Genomic DNA, 20128 nt, shown 5'->3' with positions numbered 1-20128 from the left:
CTGCCACACACGCGGCGGTCAGCATACCCGTAGTACAAGCGGATGGTGTCCAGCAGAAACTGCACTCCGTATTTCCTTTTGAACTGCTTCCGGCCATCTTTGATTATGGTGGACAAGTACTGAATGTGTCCTGCAAAACAAAACAAAAAAGGTTTACTTAAAAAGTCACCAAGCCCACAGTGCCCTTGCCCACCATGTTTGAAACGTGCAGCTTCTTAGGAAGGCCACCTCCGTTTGACCACCCCACCCAAGCAGCCTGGAACGCAGGACTCCTTAATTGTAGGCTTCTGCAGTTTCAAAGCCAGGAGGCGCCGCACCCTCCACACAGGGGGTTCAAACAGAGGACCACCGGTGGGGGTCTAAAACAGTGTTTCCCACCCGCTGGTCCACGGACTGACACCAGTTTACCAAAAGGTTTTGCCAGTCTGTGAAACAGCAGGCCAGGCCATTAAATGAACGTTACAAATGTGTGTCACCGGCTCGCCAAAGCCCACCGTGTAAAATCGAAGCTCAGCGCTGCTCTTCTTGAATTAAACCTGGAAGCTCTTGATGATACGAGCTGCTTGTCTTCAAACCCAGAAAGAAGGATCGAGGGTCTTTAAAGGAGCGGTCTGAAACTCCAAGGGGACCCCCCCAGCCCTCAAGAAGACTTTTTGAAGTTGTTCCCCTTGCCAAAAAGGTTGAAAAGCACTGCAGTCGAGAACACAAGACATGCAGCGTGTGCCCCTGAGGGCCAAAGGTCATGCACTGTCACGGAGTATGTCACATGATCCTGCACCACAGAGCACCTGACAACTGTAAATTCAAGGGGGAAGGGTCGGGGGGGCAAAATTAAAAATAGCAAGAATGGGACAAACAGGCACATAAGGGAGTGTGAGTAAATGACACAAGTGACAAAATGAAAAATAGAAACAAAGGAATGGATGAGCATCACACTGCATGGTTCGCGCTGCTACGTGACACACAAGTCACACAACTTGTGGGTTCACATCCCGCCAATCAGACTCGGCTCCTGTGGAAATAAATAAGGGGCTCTGTGCCCTGTGTCAGACGTCCAGGGACCTTGCCCCACCGGGACGCCACGAGAAGGGAAGGACCGGAAGAAGGGCAGTATCATCCCTGGAATGTAAGAGGGCAGCCACCCTGGATTGTAAGGAGTGACGTGGCCACCGGCAGGGGACGCCTGGGCAGCTCCGGAACTGGGGTATGCAGCACTTCCGCCACACCCGGGTGCTGTATAAAAGAGGCCGCCTCACTCCACTTGGGAGCCGGAGTCGGGTGGAAGAGGACGGAGCTTGTGAGTGAGGAGTTGGAGGCGACAGATGAGACAGCGTTATCATTGCTATTTTGTGCGCTGTGGTGTTAACCTGTAAATAAACGCTGTGTCTGCTTATCTGTGCCTGGGTCAGAATCTCCACAGCTCCATATGAGAGATGCTAGCGGTGGCACCTGTAGAAGGGCTCTCTCTTGTCCTGTGTGTACCCGCAGCGCCTCTCGTCCATATCCGCGTGTGCCTGAACGTCTCCTCACCAGCTTAAGCGCATTCCCATAAAACCTACTTCTCAGACTCATCTTGTGATTTTCATGGCGCCTTTCTCACCTTCTGTCTGGTTTTATGCTTTCAGTCATTGAAGACGACTCTCTCAGGGTGCCACCTACGCTACACCTTTACTGACATGTCTCCACTGGTGCTCCTTCTCTTCCACGCATTCCCGTAGAGACGGCCGCTTCTCAGATCGTTTCCAAGGTTTTATGCTTTCCATCTCAGTGTGTCTACTAGGCCTTTACTCCTCCTTCTGAGCCTCCAACTCACATTTCCTCTTTCGTCGCATCACCAATGCCAAACCGACCAATCAGATTGCTCTGAGGGACTACTGGACACACAGACCTTAATGTTTTATTATATGGCAGACCATAGAATCTTCTTTAATAAAGTGCTGGCACTGTAGCCGAGGATCTGGGTTTGTATCTGGAAGGTCGGTCAGTCAGTCAGTCATTATCCAACCCGCTATATCCTAACTACAGGGTCACGGGATGTCTGCCAGAGCCAATCCCAGCCAACACAGGGCACAAGGCAGGAATAAACCCCGGGCAGGGCGCCAGCCCACCGCAGGTATCTGGAAGGTTGCCACTTCAAAACCCGTCACTGCCAGAAGGGATCTGTGGTGTAACGAGCCTGCAGCTCAGAAAGAATGGCCGTTTCAATAAATAATCAGTTGGCCGGTTCATTCTCCGTGGGCACGCTCATGCAGCTGCAGGGAGTTGAAGGAGGAATTGGAGTGAGAGGCACCCACATGTGAAGAAGGCACCCACATGTGAAGGTGCACTCTTTCTCAATTGCTTCATTGGCTTCCAGCAGTGCACGATTGAGACGCTGTGCCCATGGAGCTTTATAAGAACGAGCCGGCACGAGAGAAAAAAGGGGAAAAAAAGAAAGAAAGGAAAAGGGCACGGAGGTTAAAGAATGGAAGAAGAGAGGCAGGAGCGTGAAGGAGAGTGAGCGGGCGTAACGAGAGGAAGCAAGCGGACGGGTGTGAAGCCTGTGGCTGGCGCAGTCGCTCCTGTTGAACGTGCTAGTAGCAGGAGTGCCAACAGATCAGTGATGGTGAGAGGACAGAGCGCACTTTCGCCATGTGGAGCCTGGAAAGACAGCGGTGGGCATGGGAGCAGGGCTCGGTGGCTCCCTGCAGACGCCATCGGATTGGTAATGGGGACCAGGAGAAGAAGGGTGTCTGCGCCTGCTGGGGGGACTTCTCTTTGGGCCGCAAGGTCCAGACAGGGCAAGCTGAAAAGGAGTCCGATTTTTAAAGGGACATCAAGGCTCACTGGCTAAAAAGGACAGCATCCTGCCAGTGGAATTTTCACCTCGTTTTAAAGGGTTTTTCTATTTACTGAATTTGAGCCTCCACTAACAGTAGCACTTTGCTTTTTATGGATTATTTATCATTGAAGGAGCGTTGCACTTTTTAAACATTGATGCTTATTTTAATAAAAGCACTTGATCACGTTTCACCATGCCCTTGCTTCATGTGTGTTTTGTCCTCATCTGCCACGCTCATCTGGTTACGTTATCGACGGTGTCAGGTTCAAGAGGCTGCCAAAAATCAAGAGGGAGCATGGAGCCAACCTGCACCATCACGGAATCCGACTCTGTTTTGCCCTTGACCTGAAAAATTACTCCAAGGGCACTGTACAATGGCTGACCCCTAAGGGTCATGTGAAAAGACAGTTTCCCTGGCAATTAGCAAAGTACAGGGTGGTCCAGATCTAAGTATGCAATTATTGCATTGCATTAAAAGTTGCATAGATAGATCTGGACCACCCTATATATCAAAATCAAAAAAAAAAAATTAAAAATGGACAAGTCTGTTGGTCTGTTTACCTGTATGTCTATCCAGTTGCTATGTCTCTGTCATTCCAACAGATGGCACATCACAAAACATTTGTAGCAATAAAATGCATTGCCTTTGTTATTCCAACAGATGGCGCATCACAAAACATCTGCTTAATAAAATGCATTTATTACTACACGTCAGCTTTAGAATGACAAACTCAATGCATTTTATCACTACAAACATGTGTGGTGCGCCATCTGTTGGAATGGGCAAGTGCAATGCACTTTATTACAACATGCATTACAAAATACACTCCAGCAGATGGCACCCTGCACACATTAAAACTGATGTCTACGTTGATTACTTAGATTTCAACCCGTCTTAGCACTGCTAGTGAGACTATTAAGTGTACAAGTCACAGCTTATTCATACAAGTAGTAATATTTCATAGAAAATACATCAAATTTCAAGTATCCCATAATGCACATAGCTCATTATATAATTCCCCACATGCCGGTGCAGGCTTAGCCTTCTTACCAATTCTAAAAGGAAAGTCTCCTTGATTCCACAGGCGAAAGTCAAAGAGGAGGTGCTGGTGCATCTGCTGAAGGAGCTGCATGTTCTTCTCCGAGCTGACCTGCTCGATGAGCAGCTGGACCCCGACGAGCACATTCACATCCATCAGACGGCTGGGCATCTGGGCAAACGAGAACACATTGGTAATGGCTAACTGGCAGAAGGCACAAGAGGATCGAGCGGATGAGGAGAAATCCGTAGGATAAACACAAAACACAACGAGAAGACGTAACACACACAAACACACACTTAACAACGCACACTTGCATGCAGCACCAGCTACTTGAAGTGTGGCACCGATGACATCACGGCGTAGGACACCTGGGGCCTCATGTATAACGGAAATGTGCGTACACACAAAAAAATCCAGATGCATAAATCTGTGCGAATGCCAACTTCCACGTTCTTCCACTACATAAATCCCGGTCAGCGTGAAAAGTAACACACGTGCACGCGCCTGCTGTCCCACCCCAACTCCTCCCGGAATTACGCCTCTTTGAATATGCAAATCAATATAAATAGCCCTTAAGCTCAGCATTCTGTGAGAAGACAATGCCAAAAGTAAGAGGGGAAAATAGAAGAATTTCAGTGAATATCAAGTGGAGGCAAAGAAAAACGTACTATTTGTTGGTTTAAACAGTGATATAAACAACAAAAGGAAGCTTTTGTGAGTGACATAGCGTGTCGGAGAAACTCGAAAGCTCAAGTTCACAAAGTCGCACAGTGCCCGAAATAAAAAAAGAAGTTGTCACATATCAAAGGTGCCGTGGAAAGGGGAGACGTAGCCCACCGTCTGAGTGTCATATGAAAGCTTATTAGGGTACAGAGAAAAAAAAAAGGCACACAGTGAGAAAAAAAGGACAAAATGTCAACTTTAATCTCGAAATTTCCACTTTAATCACATAGTTTATATTGTCATTAAAGTAGAACATCATAAACTTCATCTTAAAATCGCTTAATTTACTAGTTTCTCAAATCCCATTGTAACTAAAGTAGCACATTAAATGCTTTGTTTTGTATTTGTTCTTCTATGTGCTCTGTGTGTGTGAATCACTACGTGCTTCTGGGCTTTCTCTTCCTCCGACAGGACACAGAATCCATGACATTCGTGATATTACAGCTCTCTGAATAATTAAAACACTGAGATGTATATGTGATATCATTTTCATGATGATAGGAATGAAAGCATGTTATTAAACATGGGAACACGGTGGCGCAGTGATTGTTCATAACTCACGCAAGAGGCTTGCTGCGCCGTGCGCGACCTTTGATGAAATAATTTATTGCAGTAGTACTGTCTCTTTCAAATGTACTAACCTCCAATTCCTGTCCTTACTTTTCTTTCTCCAAATACCCAGTCGCCACACAATCAGCTATGTAATAGACGTTAAGTCATCTGTAAGCTGAGAACGCCGATTCTTCAAAACTTTTAAGGAACATTGAAATATCTTCGTAGTACGTGTTAAATTATTCTATCCATCTATCCTTCCAGTGTCGCATTAGCACCAGCAAGAATACAGCGCGAGGCACAAACAATCCGTGAACGGAGCGCCAGCGGCTCACTAGCACTGCAGCACCGTGTCCTCACATGTTTAATTATGAACAATATAGATTATTTAAATGAAGTTGAAGTTTTATCTGTATAATATAATAAACATATTTTGCTGCATTTCATCTTAAAAATGATATTGTCATCATATGTAAATAAGCGCTTTATAAAGTGGCTCAGGTTGTGTAATATTATAACTGTATCGTAAGTTTCCAGTGAGGTGATTGTACTTATAAAGTACCAACAGTTCTACAAGGAGCACTTGATGGGCTGATTGAATGCGTTTATAGTTCTTGGGATGAAACTGTTTATGAACCGCGAGGTCCATACAGGAAAGGCGCTGAAGCGTTTGCCGCGTGAGAGCAGTTCAAATAGACTGTGCGCATGGCTGAAGCAGCGTGTGCTTGATGCTGTATCCTGATAATTCTCTTTCTGATCAACTGCTGTAGAGCTGTGATTCACACTCAGATACAGTGATATAAATACTCCGAGTGGTGCAGTGAGAGTAAAAGATGATCCGCTGTGGCAACCCCTAACGGGAGCAGCTGACAGAAGAAGGAGAAGTAACAACACTAAAGCAGTTATGGTATTTAGAATAGTTTGGCCATTCTGTGGACCATTATATTGTTACAGGTTAATTACAATCAGATGCATGAAACTAATAAACAATATGCGGTTAATTTCAGTGTATTTATAAAGCCACGTCAGGGATGTGGATCTAAAAAAGAAAGGGAAACCACACTGGAACAGTAGCACTGCTTTGACGCTGGGTGCCGCCAGTTTGCAAAACCGAACGCAGAACTTACGTACGCCAGGGTATGAGCTACAGTGGAAATATGCGTGGCTTTATGCCAAGTTTAGGTTTTATACGTACATCGCGATTTGAGCGTGGAAACGCAACATTTTTGTGTGTATACACCGTTTATACTTGAGGCCCTTGGAGCCACACCCCCAACAACCACACAGAGTGTCGTAGCAACGACTCTACAAAATGATGCTGCACTCGAGAAAAAACAAAATGTCGTCACAGAAGAACAAAAATACAAGAATACAAATATTCACAGAATTCTAGAAGTTTAATAAGAACACTATAACCGTACCCAGATGGTCTCAGGTTAACAAAACCTCCAAAAATCATAACATACGAGAAAGTATTATTAGTTTAATAAGAGCAAGAAGGAGCGTTGTGTCAGTCTATTTTTATTATTTTCATTGTTTATTATTTGTCGTATTTCATGCTCTTCTATTATCTCAATTATGATGTCCTATTAGCTGTGCCTCCATTCCTTGTGTTTTGCGGGTGGAGCCCCAGGAGGCGGGGATAAGGCTGACATCACCACTCCTGACTCCTCCCTTTGGCCATTTAATAAAGCTCAGATCAGGAGATCATCGCATTTGTTTGACTTTTGTGGTTTTGCTGGCATCGCAGATTTCAGATCTGAGCTTTACTTTTTATTTTGTTAATAAGTCCTAATTCATAAAGATTTTCAGGGAGGCTGCAGTAAGACATCTGGAGTTATCTGTTATTTGGTTCATGATGGTACCGAGGTCTGAGAAGTCAAAATGTAAGTATCGATCCAACAGGACACTCCAGATGCACCCAACACACAAACAAAGGCGCTTACACCAGCCATTATGGGGAAGGCAAGTCATCTGTCTGATTACAGTAGGAAAAAGCGCCCCCTACCTTCTGCAGGAGTGCCCCCAGAGTGGCCACCCCGTGAGAGTGGATCAGGCTTTCCTGGTTGATGGGGTGTCTCCGGATGAAGTGCTTCATCAGCAGTAGAAACGTGGCTACGATGTTTTTCTCCAGCCGAGCCTCTAAGATAAAGGAAAGACAAGAAATTTAAGACGGCCGTGCAAAACCACAGAGACCCCCACTGATGTGCCGCCCGGGTATGTCTGTGGTGATTCGGCCAACTCTGAGGTGTCCACCATTTCACCTACGTTAGTAGCCAACGAATGAGCTCTTACGCTTGAGCAGAACCAACCAATGAATGAGAGGGGAGGTGGGTCAGCCATTCAGAGAGGGTTTTCCAGAAGTGGTTCATTTAACAACCAAGACGCACACGTTTGGGCCATTGTGAGGGCGCAGCCGGTTATCTGACAGATGGATTTTGTGACACAGTTAAATTTCTTTAATGGATGGTTTGAATTTGTTGGGCTGTTGATGCCTTTGACATGGACCCACACTGAAGACTCATTCTGAAACTCGAAGCTTGTGGGCATCAGAGGGCACCTGATCTCAGGTTGGTTAACACAGAGGACAGAGCAGAACGTGGTGAGGCCATTCTCTGTCCGTAACTTTTTCAGATTTCTAGTAACGACGTTGATTTAGGCATTGTTAGTAAATCCAGCGATGATATTAAAACTGGAGGGATGGCAGACACTGACAATTCAAGAAGACCTGAACAACCTTCAGAAGAAACCCTCGGCGAATGCAGTTGAAATTTTGAAAAGCGCAAAGTGATAACATGTTTTATGGCCTTTACTACAAACACCACACGCTAAGTCACAGATAAAAGTATACGTTTGAGGTGGGCTGCTCCTTTATGAACTAAAAGCTCCAACAAAAAAAGTGAAAAATGTTTCTATTGTTTTATGAATGTAAACCTCACTGTACTGCACTTTTTAAAATCACAGAATAAAACAACAATAAAAAAGCTAAGCTGAATTAACAATGAAGACAATTAGAAGTCTGACCAAAACCTGCAGCCACAGGGGGGTGCCAGGACAGAAGGTGGACATTAAACCAAACCAGAAACACAAAGCAGAAAGTCACAAGCCCCCTACCAGCTTTGCACTTCACTGCCAGCCTGAAAAAGGGTGCCCTGCCAACAAGCGTGCGGCACCGCCAGCCTCGCCCTTCCTGTGTCTGTGCAGTGCCAAAATTAAAACGCTGTCATCCCTCCGCACCTCCTCGCTCTTTCTGGGCAGATGGCTTACCGTTTCCCTGCTGTCTTTTGTCTCGTGTTTCTATTTTTGCCGACAGCATTTCAAGTTTGTTACGGCTCAGCCAGAGTGACAGCCTTGGCTTAGGTTTGTGTTGGGTTTATTTAATATTGTTGTTGTTTTTTTTTTTTTTATTATTATTTTTTCATGTTCCATTAGTTCAATTCAAGCTGTGTTTAAATCTAAGCAATCAGCATAGACCTCAGTATTAACATTTACAGTGCCCCCCACCCCATTAGAATGAATTTTGTGATGCATGTCATAAAAAATGCACTGGGTTTCTCATTCCAACAGATGGTGCATCACAAACATTTGTAGTAACAAAAATGCATAAGTACAAATGGTTATGATGCGCCACCTGCTGGAATGACAAATGCAATGCCTATGCCTCTGTTATATGACATGTGATATGGGATTCATAAAAGCAGTGTTAATGCTTGGAATGAAAAATGTACTGCAAATTTATTACTACAAATGTTTCTGATGCACCATCAGTTGGAATGACAGAGACAGCAGCAACCAGACAGGAGGCACAGAGGACAGAGCAGAGAATGCAGTGAGGCCATGAGCGGAGCCAGTCCTTGGTGCGTTACTTTATCTGATTTCTAGTAATGACATGGATTTCGGCATTGTTCGTAAATTCTTCTTTTATTACGGTGGACAGCGCTCTTCGCCAAGTGCAGGCCCAGGGTGCTGTGACACATATAGATATTGCAAATTACCAAATACCAAATTAGTACACATACAGAAACAGATTTGTTAAAACACACAGAAAACTAATTAACATAAACAGAAGCAAGCACACCCCGTCCATTAATCGAAGATCAAGTCGAACTGAAGAAGAACAGAGAAGAGCAACGGCGACCTCAACAAAGGAAACGAGTCCTGCTGTCGGCTAAACTTCAGAGGCAGCACAAATGTCTTTCTGACGTCTCGTCTTAGTTGTCCAATGGCAGACATCAGGTAGGAAAAGAGGCTCCATGTTGTGTTCCTGTCCACAGGTGAAGCAGAGGGTGACGATGTGTGGAACCTCATCAGAACTCACTGATGTAAAGATTGGTGTCCAGCAGGGGGCAGTGCTGAGGCCGCTGCTATCTCTATATAAATATATAAAATCCAACATCTGTCTGTCTGTCTGTCTGTCTGTCAGTACGCTTTTCACGAGAGAACTCCTTAACGCATTTAGATCGGGTTTTTTTTCTAGAATTTGCTTGAACACTCCGGTTGATTTTGTGACTTCTCTCATTGCGGCAAGTATCACAGTTCGCTTGCGGTACTACCGATTTTATTTACGCGAATCTGAGAGAGACGCAGCAGGCCGAGGCCCTCCTCACTCACGCACCAGCCTCAGGGCGTGTACCTTACCTCCGCTTAGCTAGCGAACGAGAGAACTACTTAACCGATTTAGATCGGGTTTTTTTCTAGAATTTACTAGAACATTTGATTTTGCGACTTCTCTCATTGCACTAAGAGTTCACTTGCAGGAGTGATATATTCGCGCTAATCCGAGACAGAGGCTACGGGCCGAGGGGAGGGGGAAATGTGATGTCAGGAGTGGGGAGTCGGTCTGCCTCTGCATTTTGGAGCGCACTTCGCCTCCGCTTAGCTAGCGATACCGGTCTGTTTATTGGTTTTTAAACTTTGTCCTGTTTCATTACTACGTGGGCAGAGCCACACGGAACAGCTAGTTTTTAATATCTAGAAATGATTTAGATAGGAATATAAAGAACAAGCTGGTTAAGATTGCAGATGATACCAACATAGGTGGATTGGTAGACAATTTGGAATCTATTATATCATCACAGAAGGACCTGGACAGCAGACAGGCTTGGGCAGATTTGTTGATGATGAAATTTAGTGTCAGTAAATGTAAAATAATATACATAGAAGTCAAAGTGTGAGATTTCCTTACTGTCCCGTGTACAGAATCCAGAGACACTCTGACCTGGGTGCCACCCTCCAGCACTATGACGTGAATAGGCCCACCTTATCTCGACAATTAAAGTCTTCCAGATTTTATGTGCTTGCCAAACCCACCATAACCCAAGCCCCCCCCACCCCCATTATTTTGGTTTAAATTACACCATTCAATTCAAATTATATATAATTATCTACCAATCCACCTATGTTGGTGCCATTAAGAAGGATATCATGGAGGCTAAAAGACAGTTGGAGAGGAATATAGCAGATAAGGCGAAAGACGACCCTAAGAGATTCTTTCAGTATTTTAGTAGTAAAAGAACAGACAAGGAGGAGGTCAAGTGCATCAGAAATAGTAAAGGGGGATTAAAAGATACAGACAGTGAAATAACGGATGCCTTAAACTTACATTTTTCTGAGGTGTTTACAACTGAGCAAGTGGATAACCTCAGAGCAGTAACAGGGACTACTAAGGAGGTACTGAGGGATTTGGAGATTGTAGGCAGAGAAGAGCAGTATAGATTAAATAGGCTAAAATCAAACAAATCACCAGGACCAGATAATATGTACCCTCGAGTTCTTAAGGAGGCTAGTGAGTACAGATATAAACCCTTGACACGTATTTTTAGGAAGTCACTGCACACTGGAGAGATTCCAAAGGACTGGAAAATGGCAAATATCATCTCATTATATAAAAAGGGCGACAGGGCAGATCTGAGCAACTACAGGCCAGTAAGCTTAATGGGCATCACAGGAAAATTAATGGAAGGAATTATTAAGGATAAGATCGAGCAACACCTGGCAAGAACAGGAGTTATTAGGACCAGTCAGTGTGGAGTTAGAAGAGGGAGGTCGTGTTTTACTAACAGGCTGGAATTCTATGAGGAGGCAACAAAAGGATACGACCAGAGTGGAGCAGATGAGATTATCGATGAGGACTTTCAGAAAACGTTTGATAAGGTGCCACATGAGAGGGTGGGCATCAAACTAAAAGAAGTGGCAGTTCAGGGTGATGTTTTTAGATGGGTGCAGAATTGGCTCAGACACAGGAAGCAGAGGGTGATGGTGCGAGGAACCTCATCAGAATTGGATGATAATAAGAGTGGTGACCAGCAGGGGGCAGTGTAGGGGCTGCTGCTATTTTTAATATATATAAATGATTTAGATAGGAATATAAGTAACAAGCTGGTTAAGTTTGCAGATGATACCAAGATAGAAGGATTAGCAGATAATTTGGAATCTGTTATATCATTACAGAAGGACTTGGATAGCAGACAGGCTTGGGCAGATTTGTGGCAGATGAAATTTAATGTCAGTAAATGTAAAGAATTACACATTGGAAGTAAAAATGTGAGGTTTGAATACACAATGGGCAGTCAGAAAATCGAGAGTACACTTCATGAGAAGGATTTAGGAGTCGTAGTGGACTCTAAGCTATCGACTTCCCGACAGTGTTCAGATGCCATTAAGAAAGCTAACAGAATGTCAGGTTACATAGCGCCTTGACGTGTGGAGTACAAGTCACAGGAGGTTCTGCTCAAGCTTTATAACACACTGGTGAGGCCTTATCTGGAGTCCTGAGTGCAGTTTTGGTCTCCAGGTTACAAAAAGGACATAGCAGCACATGAAAAGGTCCAGAGAAGAGCGACTAGGCTGATTCAGGGCTACAGGGAATGAGTTATGAGGAAAGATTAAAAGAGTTGAGCCTTTACAGTTTAAGCAAAAGAAGATTAAGAGGTGACATGATTGAAGTGTTTAAAATTATGAAGGGAATTAGTCCAGTGGATCGAGACGGTGACTTTAAAATGAGTTCATCAAGAACATGTGGACACAGCTGGAAACTTGTTAAGGGGAAATTACACAAACATCAGGAAGTTTTTCTTTACATAAAGAACGATAGACACTTGGAATAAGCGACCAAGTAGTGTGGTGGACAGTAAGACGTTGGGAACTTTCAAAACTCGACTTGATGTTTTTTTGGAAGAAATAAGTGGATAGGACTGGCGAGCTTTGTTGGGTTGAATGGCGTCTGTACAGTAGCCATCAAGAAAGCTAACAGGATGTTAGATTTTACAGCATAATGTACACATGCCAATCAGAGACAAGAATAAAACCACTGCCAGGTGACATGAGTGATATTGATTATCTCGTTACATTGGCACCTCTCAATGGATGGCGTATATTAGGCAACGAGTGAACAGTCAGTTCTAGAAGGTTCTGTGTTGAAAGGAGTAAAAACAGACAAGTTTAAGGATCTGAGTGACTCTGACAAGGGCCACATTGTGATGTCTAGACAGGGCATTTCCAAAACAGCAGGTCTTGTAGGGTGTCATGGTGTGCAGTGGTTAGCACCTGCCAAAGGTGGTGAACCGGCGACAGGGGTCATGGGCATATGGAGAGTGCAGGCTACCCTGTCTGGTCCGGTCCCACTGGAGCACAAACCGCTGAGAAATTTCATGTTGGCCATATGTTGTGATGTAATATTTTGCATATAACTTGATAAATATTTTGTATGTCTTTATTTGTAATTTAGGCAAAGCAATGGAATTTAGTGATACATTAGTGAAGAAGCATTCATGTTTAGGACCCTAAGGTCTTTCAACCCCCACCAGGATGCTTAACGTATGGTTTTGGGGGGTGGCAGGTGTTAAGATGTTCTAGTCCCCCATTGGTTGTTCAGAATTGGCTTCTATCAGAAGCTTTTAAGTACCATGATGTCCTATTGGCTCTAGGGGTTGGACAGAGAATTTAAAAATCTGCTTGTTCAACCACATTCTCACTCTCTTACTAACCAACATATGACGAAGAAGCATATCTCTGTCTTACCAAACTGATGAAGACCATCACACCATGAACTGAAGAAGACAACACAATGGAGAGCACAACTCGGCAGCCATATTGAGGCAGACAATGCAGCCTGTTCTGAAGAAAGCTGAATGATGCCTTAACTAGAGACATTTTAAGTAACTAACAAGTCTGTGTGGCGCCTGAAACTACACATCACTATTTAATCAGGTTGTACGGTTGCCAATATTCAAATGTACTTTGCATATTGTTCTTATTTATGAAATTATCAATAATACATTGTTTAAGTTGTAACTTAACTCCTGCTTGTCTTTTACGACACCTAATTGCCTGAGGTTATAGATGTAGGAGGGAAGGTGGGGAGAAGTTATATACAATATTATCTTATAAACAGTGGTAAGTCTGTGATATCTGAGGCATTCTGACAAAGGCTACCTATTAATAATACAAAAGGGGAAAGCAGAGCAATATGTCACTCTACCAAGACAAAACACCATGACAGAAAAGGAGTCAGAAGAGCCAGTGTATCACAGCTTGCTGCACAGCCACAGAGTGGTCAGGGTATCCACGCTGTCCCCTGTTCCATACCAAATGCACCTACAATGGGAATATGAGCAATGGAAGAAAATGGCCAGGGCTAAGAAGTCATGCTTTATTTAAGATCATGCTGATAGTCGGATGTGGAGGCGTTGATTGGGAAGAAAGAAAGCCGGTGCAGGCAGCATGATACTCTGGGTAATATTCTGCTGGGAAACCTTGGGTCCTGTCATTCATGTGACTGTTACTCTGATACGTACCACCTACCCAAAGTTGGCTGCAGACCACACACACACACACACACACACACACACGCACGCACGCACACCCCATCCTGGCAACATATTCCCTGGTGGCAGAGAGGCCTCTTTAAGCATGATAACACGCCCTGCCACACTGCAAAAATTGTTCAAGAATGGTCTGAGGAACACAACCAAGAGTTGAAGGTGTTGACTCGGCCTCCAAATTCCCCAGATCTCACTCCGATCGGGCGTCTGCGGAATGTGCTGGATAAACAAGACCCCACCTCGCAGCGTACAGGACTTGAAGGAGTGCCAGATGCCACAGGACACCTTCCCAGGTCTGGTGGAGTCCACACAGGGCACCTGCACAATATCAGGCAGGTGGTGTTAATGAGGGGCTGATCCGTGACATTATAAGACATTACAGCTGACGTCTGTCAGGGGTCAGTGCAGCTCCTTTTATAAACATAAATGACACGACACGGATATAAAGAATAAACCAGTCAGGCCTGAAGGTGATAAAGTAAGAGGAAGAGCAGAGTCAGCTGAATCAATAGAGAATTTAGGCTTGGCCAGATGAACTGTAATGCAAATAAATGTAAATTAAGAAATGGAGGAAGTCAAAAATAAGACATCTACACAATGAGCTGTTTGAACCTTGAAAGGTCACCTGGGAGTCTTTGTGGACTGGTCAGCGTCTACGTCAGGACAATGCACAGAAGCGATCAAGACAGCTAATGGGCGTTTGGTTATATAGCGCCCTGATGTGTGCAGTGCATGTCAAGGGGGTTATGGTTCAGTTCATAATAATGCGCTAGTGGGGTCTCGTCTGGAGTACTGTACTAGAGAAAGTCTGAGCAGAGAGGAAAAACAAAATGGAGCCGAGCCTTTGCAGTTTATGCAAACAGATTACAAGGCGACACAAATGAAGTGTTTAAAAATCATGAAGGGAAGGAGTCCATCCCTGCTTTAAAATGTGGGGGGCACAGATGGAAACTTGTTAAGGGCAGATATTGCAGAAATGTTAGAAAGTTTTTCATCCCACAGAACGTCAGGACACTTTTTAGGACACATAAATGACCTGATAAGAGCATAAGTAATAAGCTGGTCAAGTCAGATGATGATGATGATGATTCCCAACGAGAAGGAGAATCAGACGAATCTTTACAGAGGGACCTGACAGCAGACAGGTGTGGGCGACTTGTGAAAGATAAAATTGAAAGCAAATAAATGCAAATCAGTAAAAGCAGAAAGTAAAACTGTCAGATCAGAATACACAATAAGAGCTTTGAAACTCGAGCTCCTGATGTCCCAGTGATGACTAAGAGCAGCGAGGAAGAACAAAGACAGCATGAGGGTGACGAGATGGGCAGATGCTGTCCCGTTCTTGCATTTCGACTTGTGAGTGTTTGCAATTTATTACCATCACCTATATTGACATTTCCAGCTATTTATATCCCAGCAGGACTTTCACTGAGGGTGCCTTTGTCAAGGTGTACACATGAAGAGGTCTAACGCCTGGTGTGCAATGAACCACGTGAAGCCAACCTGACCCAACCAGGAGCATCAGACCCATTGGCCAAAGGCGGTAAAGGAGAGGTAAATGTCCATATTCTTGTGAGTGGGGGGACCTCCATGATGAGCTGATGTTTTTTTAGATGTTTTTGGAGGTCTTCCTTGCATTCTGAGGACCTGTTTCGTCTTACTTTGCCCTTCATTCATTATTCTGGCACCCACATAGCTAAACCCTCCTTGAAATTCACCATTTTTGGATCCACGGTCGCTGCGCCCACAGTGTCATGTGGTTAGAAAAAAAATGTCCACACAGAGCAAAACAGTTGGGGGAGGAATGTCTCTCGATAGATAGATAGATAGATAGATAGATAGATAGATAGATAGATAGATAGATAGATAGATAGATAGATAGATAGATAGATAGATAGATAGATAGATAGATAGATAGATAGATAGATAGATAGATAGATAGATAGATAGATAGATAGATAGATAGATAGATAGATAGATAGATAGATAGATAGATAGATAGATAGATAGATAGATATGAAAAGCACTATATAATAGATAGATAGATAGATAGATAGATAGATAGATAGATAGATAGATAGATAGATAGATAGATAGATGGATATGAAAAGCACTATATAATAGATAGATAGATAGATAGATAGATAGATAGATAGATAGATAGATAGATAGATAGATAGATAGATAGATAGATAGATGGATATGAAAAGCACTATATAATAGATAGATAGATAGATAGATAGATAGATAGATAGATAGATAGATAGATAGATAGATAGATAGATAGATAGATAGATAGATAGATAGGACTTTATTAATCCCAAGGGGAAATTCCCATACTCCAGCAGCAGCATACTGATAATAACAATATTAAATTACAGAGTAATAAAAATGCAGGTAAAAAAGACTAACTTTGTATAATGTTAACGTTTACCCACCCGGGTGGAATTGAAGAGTCGCATAGTTTGGGGGAGGAACGATCTCCTCAGTCTGTCAGTGGAGCAGGACGGTGACAGCAGTCTGTCGCTGAAGCTGCTCTTCTGTCTGGAGATGATCCTGTTCAGTGGATGCAGTGGATTCTCCATGATTGACAGGAGTCTGCTCAGCGCCCGTCGCTCTGCCACAGATGTCAAACTGTCCAGCTCCATGCCAACAATAGAGCCTGCCTTCCTAACCAGTTTGTCCAGGCGTGAGGCGTCCTTCTTAATGCTGCCTCCCCAGCACACCACGGTGTAGAAGAGGGCGCTCGCCACAACCGTTTGATAGAACATCTGCAGCATCTTATTGCAGATGTTGAAGGATGCCAGCCTTCTAATGAAGTATAGTTGGCTCTGTCCTCTCCTGCACAGAGCATCAGTATTGGCAGTCCAGTCCAGTTTATCATCCAGCTGCACTCCCAGGTATTTATAGGTCTGCACCCTCTGCACACAGTCACCTCTGATGATCACGGGGTCCATGAGGGGCCTGGTCCTCCTAAAATTCACCACCAGCTCCTTGGTTTTGCTTGTGTTCAGGTGTAGGTGGTTTGAGTCGCACCATTTAACAAAGTCCTTGATGAGGTCCCTATACTCCTCCTCCTGCCCACTCCTGATGCAGCCCACAATTGCAGTGTCATCAGCGAACTTTTGCACATGGCAGGACTCCGAGTTGTATTGGAAGTCCGATGTATATAGGCTGAACAGGACCGGAGAAAGTACAGTCCCCTGTGTTGTTGACTTACAGCACCACTGCCTCTGTCCAAGTGGGAGAGGGATCGGTGTAGCATATACAGTAGATGCTGTAAGAATTATGTTTCTGGACTTCTCTAGCGCCTTCAACACCATCCAACCTCTGCTCCTTAGGGACAAGCTGATAGAGATGGGAGTAGATTCATACCTGGTGGCATGGATCATGGACTATCTTACAAATAGACCTCAGTATGTGCATCTCGGGAATTGCAGGTCTGACATTGTGGTCAGCAAGACAGGAGCGCCGCAGGGGACTGTACTTTCTCAAACCACCTACACCTGAACACCAGCAAAACCAAAACCACACGGTGGTGTGCTGGGGAGGCAGCATAAAGAAGAAGGACACCTCACGCCTGGACAAACTGGTGAGGAAGGCAGGCTCTATTGTAGGCACATAGCTGGACAGTCTGACATCCGTGGCAGAGCGACAGGCACTGAGCAGACTCCTGTCAATCATGGAGAATCCACTGAACAGGATCATCTCCAGACAGAGGAGCAGCTTCAGCGACAGACTGCTGTCACCGTCCTGCTCCACTGACAGACTGAGGAGATCGTTCCTCCCCCAAACTATGCGACTCTTCAGTTCCACCGGGGGGGGTAAACGTTAACATTATATAAAGTTATTGTCTGTCTGTATACCTACATTGTTATCACTCTTTAATTTAATATTGTTCTTTATCAGTATGCTGCTGCTGGAGTATGTGAATTTCCCCTTGGGATTAATAAAGTATCTACCTATCTAAAGATAACATCACTTATAAATTAGGCTTAATGTCTCATACCTCAGGCACAAATAGAAGGAAGAAGAGACAAAATGTCAAATCAGAGACTACCAAAGGCTGAGCTGTTAAGTGTCCAAGTGGTGCCCTCCTTTCACGCCTTGTCTTTTTCTCGGATATGCTGCTCTATGGAACTTTGGGTGCAGAATGCAATGGAGTTTGAGTAAATGTAGGTGTCAGCAGTGGAGCTGTTTTGGGGAAAGCGAGGGGACAAGGTGAGTGCAGACGGAGACGTGGGCATAGCAGGGGTAGCCAGGGAGCTTCCCACCATTCTGTCTTCTAAGTGAGCTGAGCTGGGCCTAAGGTTTATGAAAGCTGTGTTGATGAAGAGTATGGGAGGGAGAAATGAAGATGGAACCCGAAGGAAACCCAGCAGTAAAAAGGAGAAAGACAGTGAGGATGTGTGCAGCAAACAGCTAGTTAGGTGAAAGACTTGGTGTGGAGGCAAATGGACAAACAGACTGAGGTGGGCCATACCTGTGGAGAGACAGGCCAGAAGATGATAAAGTAAAGAGGGGCACCAAGTTGGAGGTTGGAAGGGATGAGGTCCAGGAGAGGGTACCAAAGGAAATGTGGCTGAAGGTAGCGTTGGATGATACGAAACGAACGGGATGCCAGGATAAACCCCAAAATGTGTTAAACATGCAATGATGGGAAGTGCAGCCTCACCTGAGGCCCTGGTTGAGGGCAGCACCACCCAGTCTCCTTCCATTGGCGTTGACAGATCAGTGGTGATGTAGTCACCGGTGGGGTCCCTGTCGATTTTCTCCATCTTGCTCAGGTGACTGATTTGCTCCAGCAGAGGGAAGAGGGCGTTGACTCCACCAATGGTGTTGATCATGTCCTGAAATGGCGAAGAAAAAAAAAAAAAAACATTCAGGGGTTTGGGTGCCAGAAAGGAGGAGCCAGAGGACACCTGCTCTGTGACAGCACCTGATCTGCTTGGCATCGGTGCACTGAACGGACATTACAAGTGTTCATCAGTGCCATAGCAGCCAGCCTGAACTTGGGCATCTTGGCCTTTAGAGCCTCATAACTTTCAGATACAAAGAAATGGAAGATAATCTGGGTGTCTAGGAAGGTTCACAAAGCCAATCAATATTAAAGGTCACTCAGACGGAGGCGAGGACGCTCACTCCCAAATCTAACTCCAACTTCAATGATGCAAGGCTTCATTTCATCCAGGGTTCCAAAGGCCTCCTTGACCGCCCAGTACTTTCTATAGCAGGTAGTTGCACTCCTTCACTTTTTCTGTAAGTGAGCTCACGTCCTCACTTAACAACACTTTATTTGAACGACAAGGATATGCGATAATATTAACAGTCCATCCATCCATTTCTTAAACCCACCTTCACCAGTACCTAGTTGTGGAAAGGCCAGGCCTAATCTGACAGCAAAGGCCACAAGACAGGAAGCCACACTGGACTGGGCAGCACATACTAAAGAACAGGAATGTCCCAAGGGTGCCCTGGCGGGTCACAGCTGTGCCTTTTGTCAATGCTAGTCACTCTGAACTGGCTCAGTATGAGTATGTGATCGTGTGCTTTAAGATGGAGGGGTGTCCCATCATGCAGCTATCCACATGTCCAGTAAGCAATGCTTTTAGAGAAAGTTCAGGCTCCTGCAATGAATGAAGTAGGCTCACAAACACGGATGGATGATTTTAAAATGTCAAAGGACTCTCATTTTAGAACATGGAAGGAACAAAATCATCAAGCATGTAGTCCAAACATAAAGAGGTTTGCACTTCAAGCAAGGTGTCCAAATGACCCCTTGGACATTTCAGCATGAGAATGCACCTCTCTGTCTCAACAGTCTGCCAGTGACCCGTCTCTTTGACCAACCTTCCCGATTGGCTGTGCACTCTCTCATTCCTTTCCAGGACAGACTGACTGACTGACTTTGTGTCTGGTCAGTGGATATGGTCACCCCCAGACTCCCCCATACACACCACTGAGCAACTCACCTTAATATCCCAGTTCACCACCTTTTTGCCCGTCAGTCTGCCATGAAGGAGGTTTGACGACAAGTCCAGACAGATGGGGTTTCTGCAGGCCTGCAAAAGGACAGTCCAGAATGACTTGACAGCCTGCCGTGTATGCAGTCAACACACAAGCAACCCGCTTCGGCCTACGAGTGTTAAGGGGGCACAGTCTCGTGG

At 44.7% G+C, this 20128-nt stretch overlaps 1 protein-coding gene across 2 annotated transcripts in view; it reads right to left on the bottom strand.

Moving 5' to 3' along the window:
• The window catches only part of nbeal1 (neurobeachin-like 1), a 175053-nt gene that overhangs the window by 73653 nt on the left and 81272 nt on the right, over window positions 1-20128 (bottom strand). For both annotated transcript variants that reach the window (XM_028806166.2, XM_028806167.2), the window contains 5 exons: window positions 19934-20023; window positions 18637-18811; window positions 7148-7281; window positions 3873-4032; window positions 28-130 (listed from right to left, as the gene is read on the bottom strand). In XM_028806166.2, coding sequence (XP_028661999.2) covers window positions 28-130; window positions 3873-4032; window positions 7148-7281; window positions 18637-18811; window positions 19934-20023 — 662 coding nt within the window. The remainder of the gene's footprint in view (window positions 1-27; window positions 131-3872; window positions 4033-7147; window positions 7282-18636; window positions 18812-19933; window positions 20024-20128) is intronic.

This window comes from Erpetoichthys calabaricus, chromosome 8 (assembly GCF_900747795.2).
Source record: "Erpetoichthys calabaricus chromosome 8, fErpCal1.3, whole genome shotgun sequence".
Lineage (NCBI taxonomy): Eukaryota > Metazoa > Chordata > Cladistia > Polypteriformes > Polypteridae > Erpetoichthys > Erpetoichthys calabaricus.
Note: the sequence above shows the minus strand (reverse complement) of the source record. Positions and strands in the feature narration are given on the sequence as shown.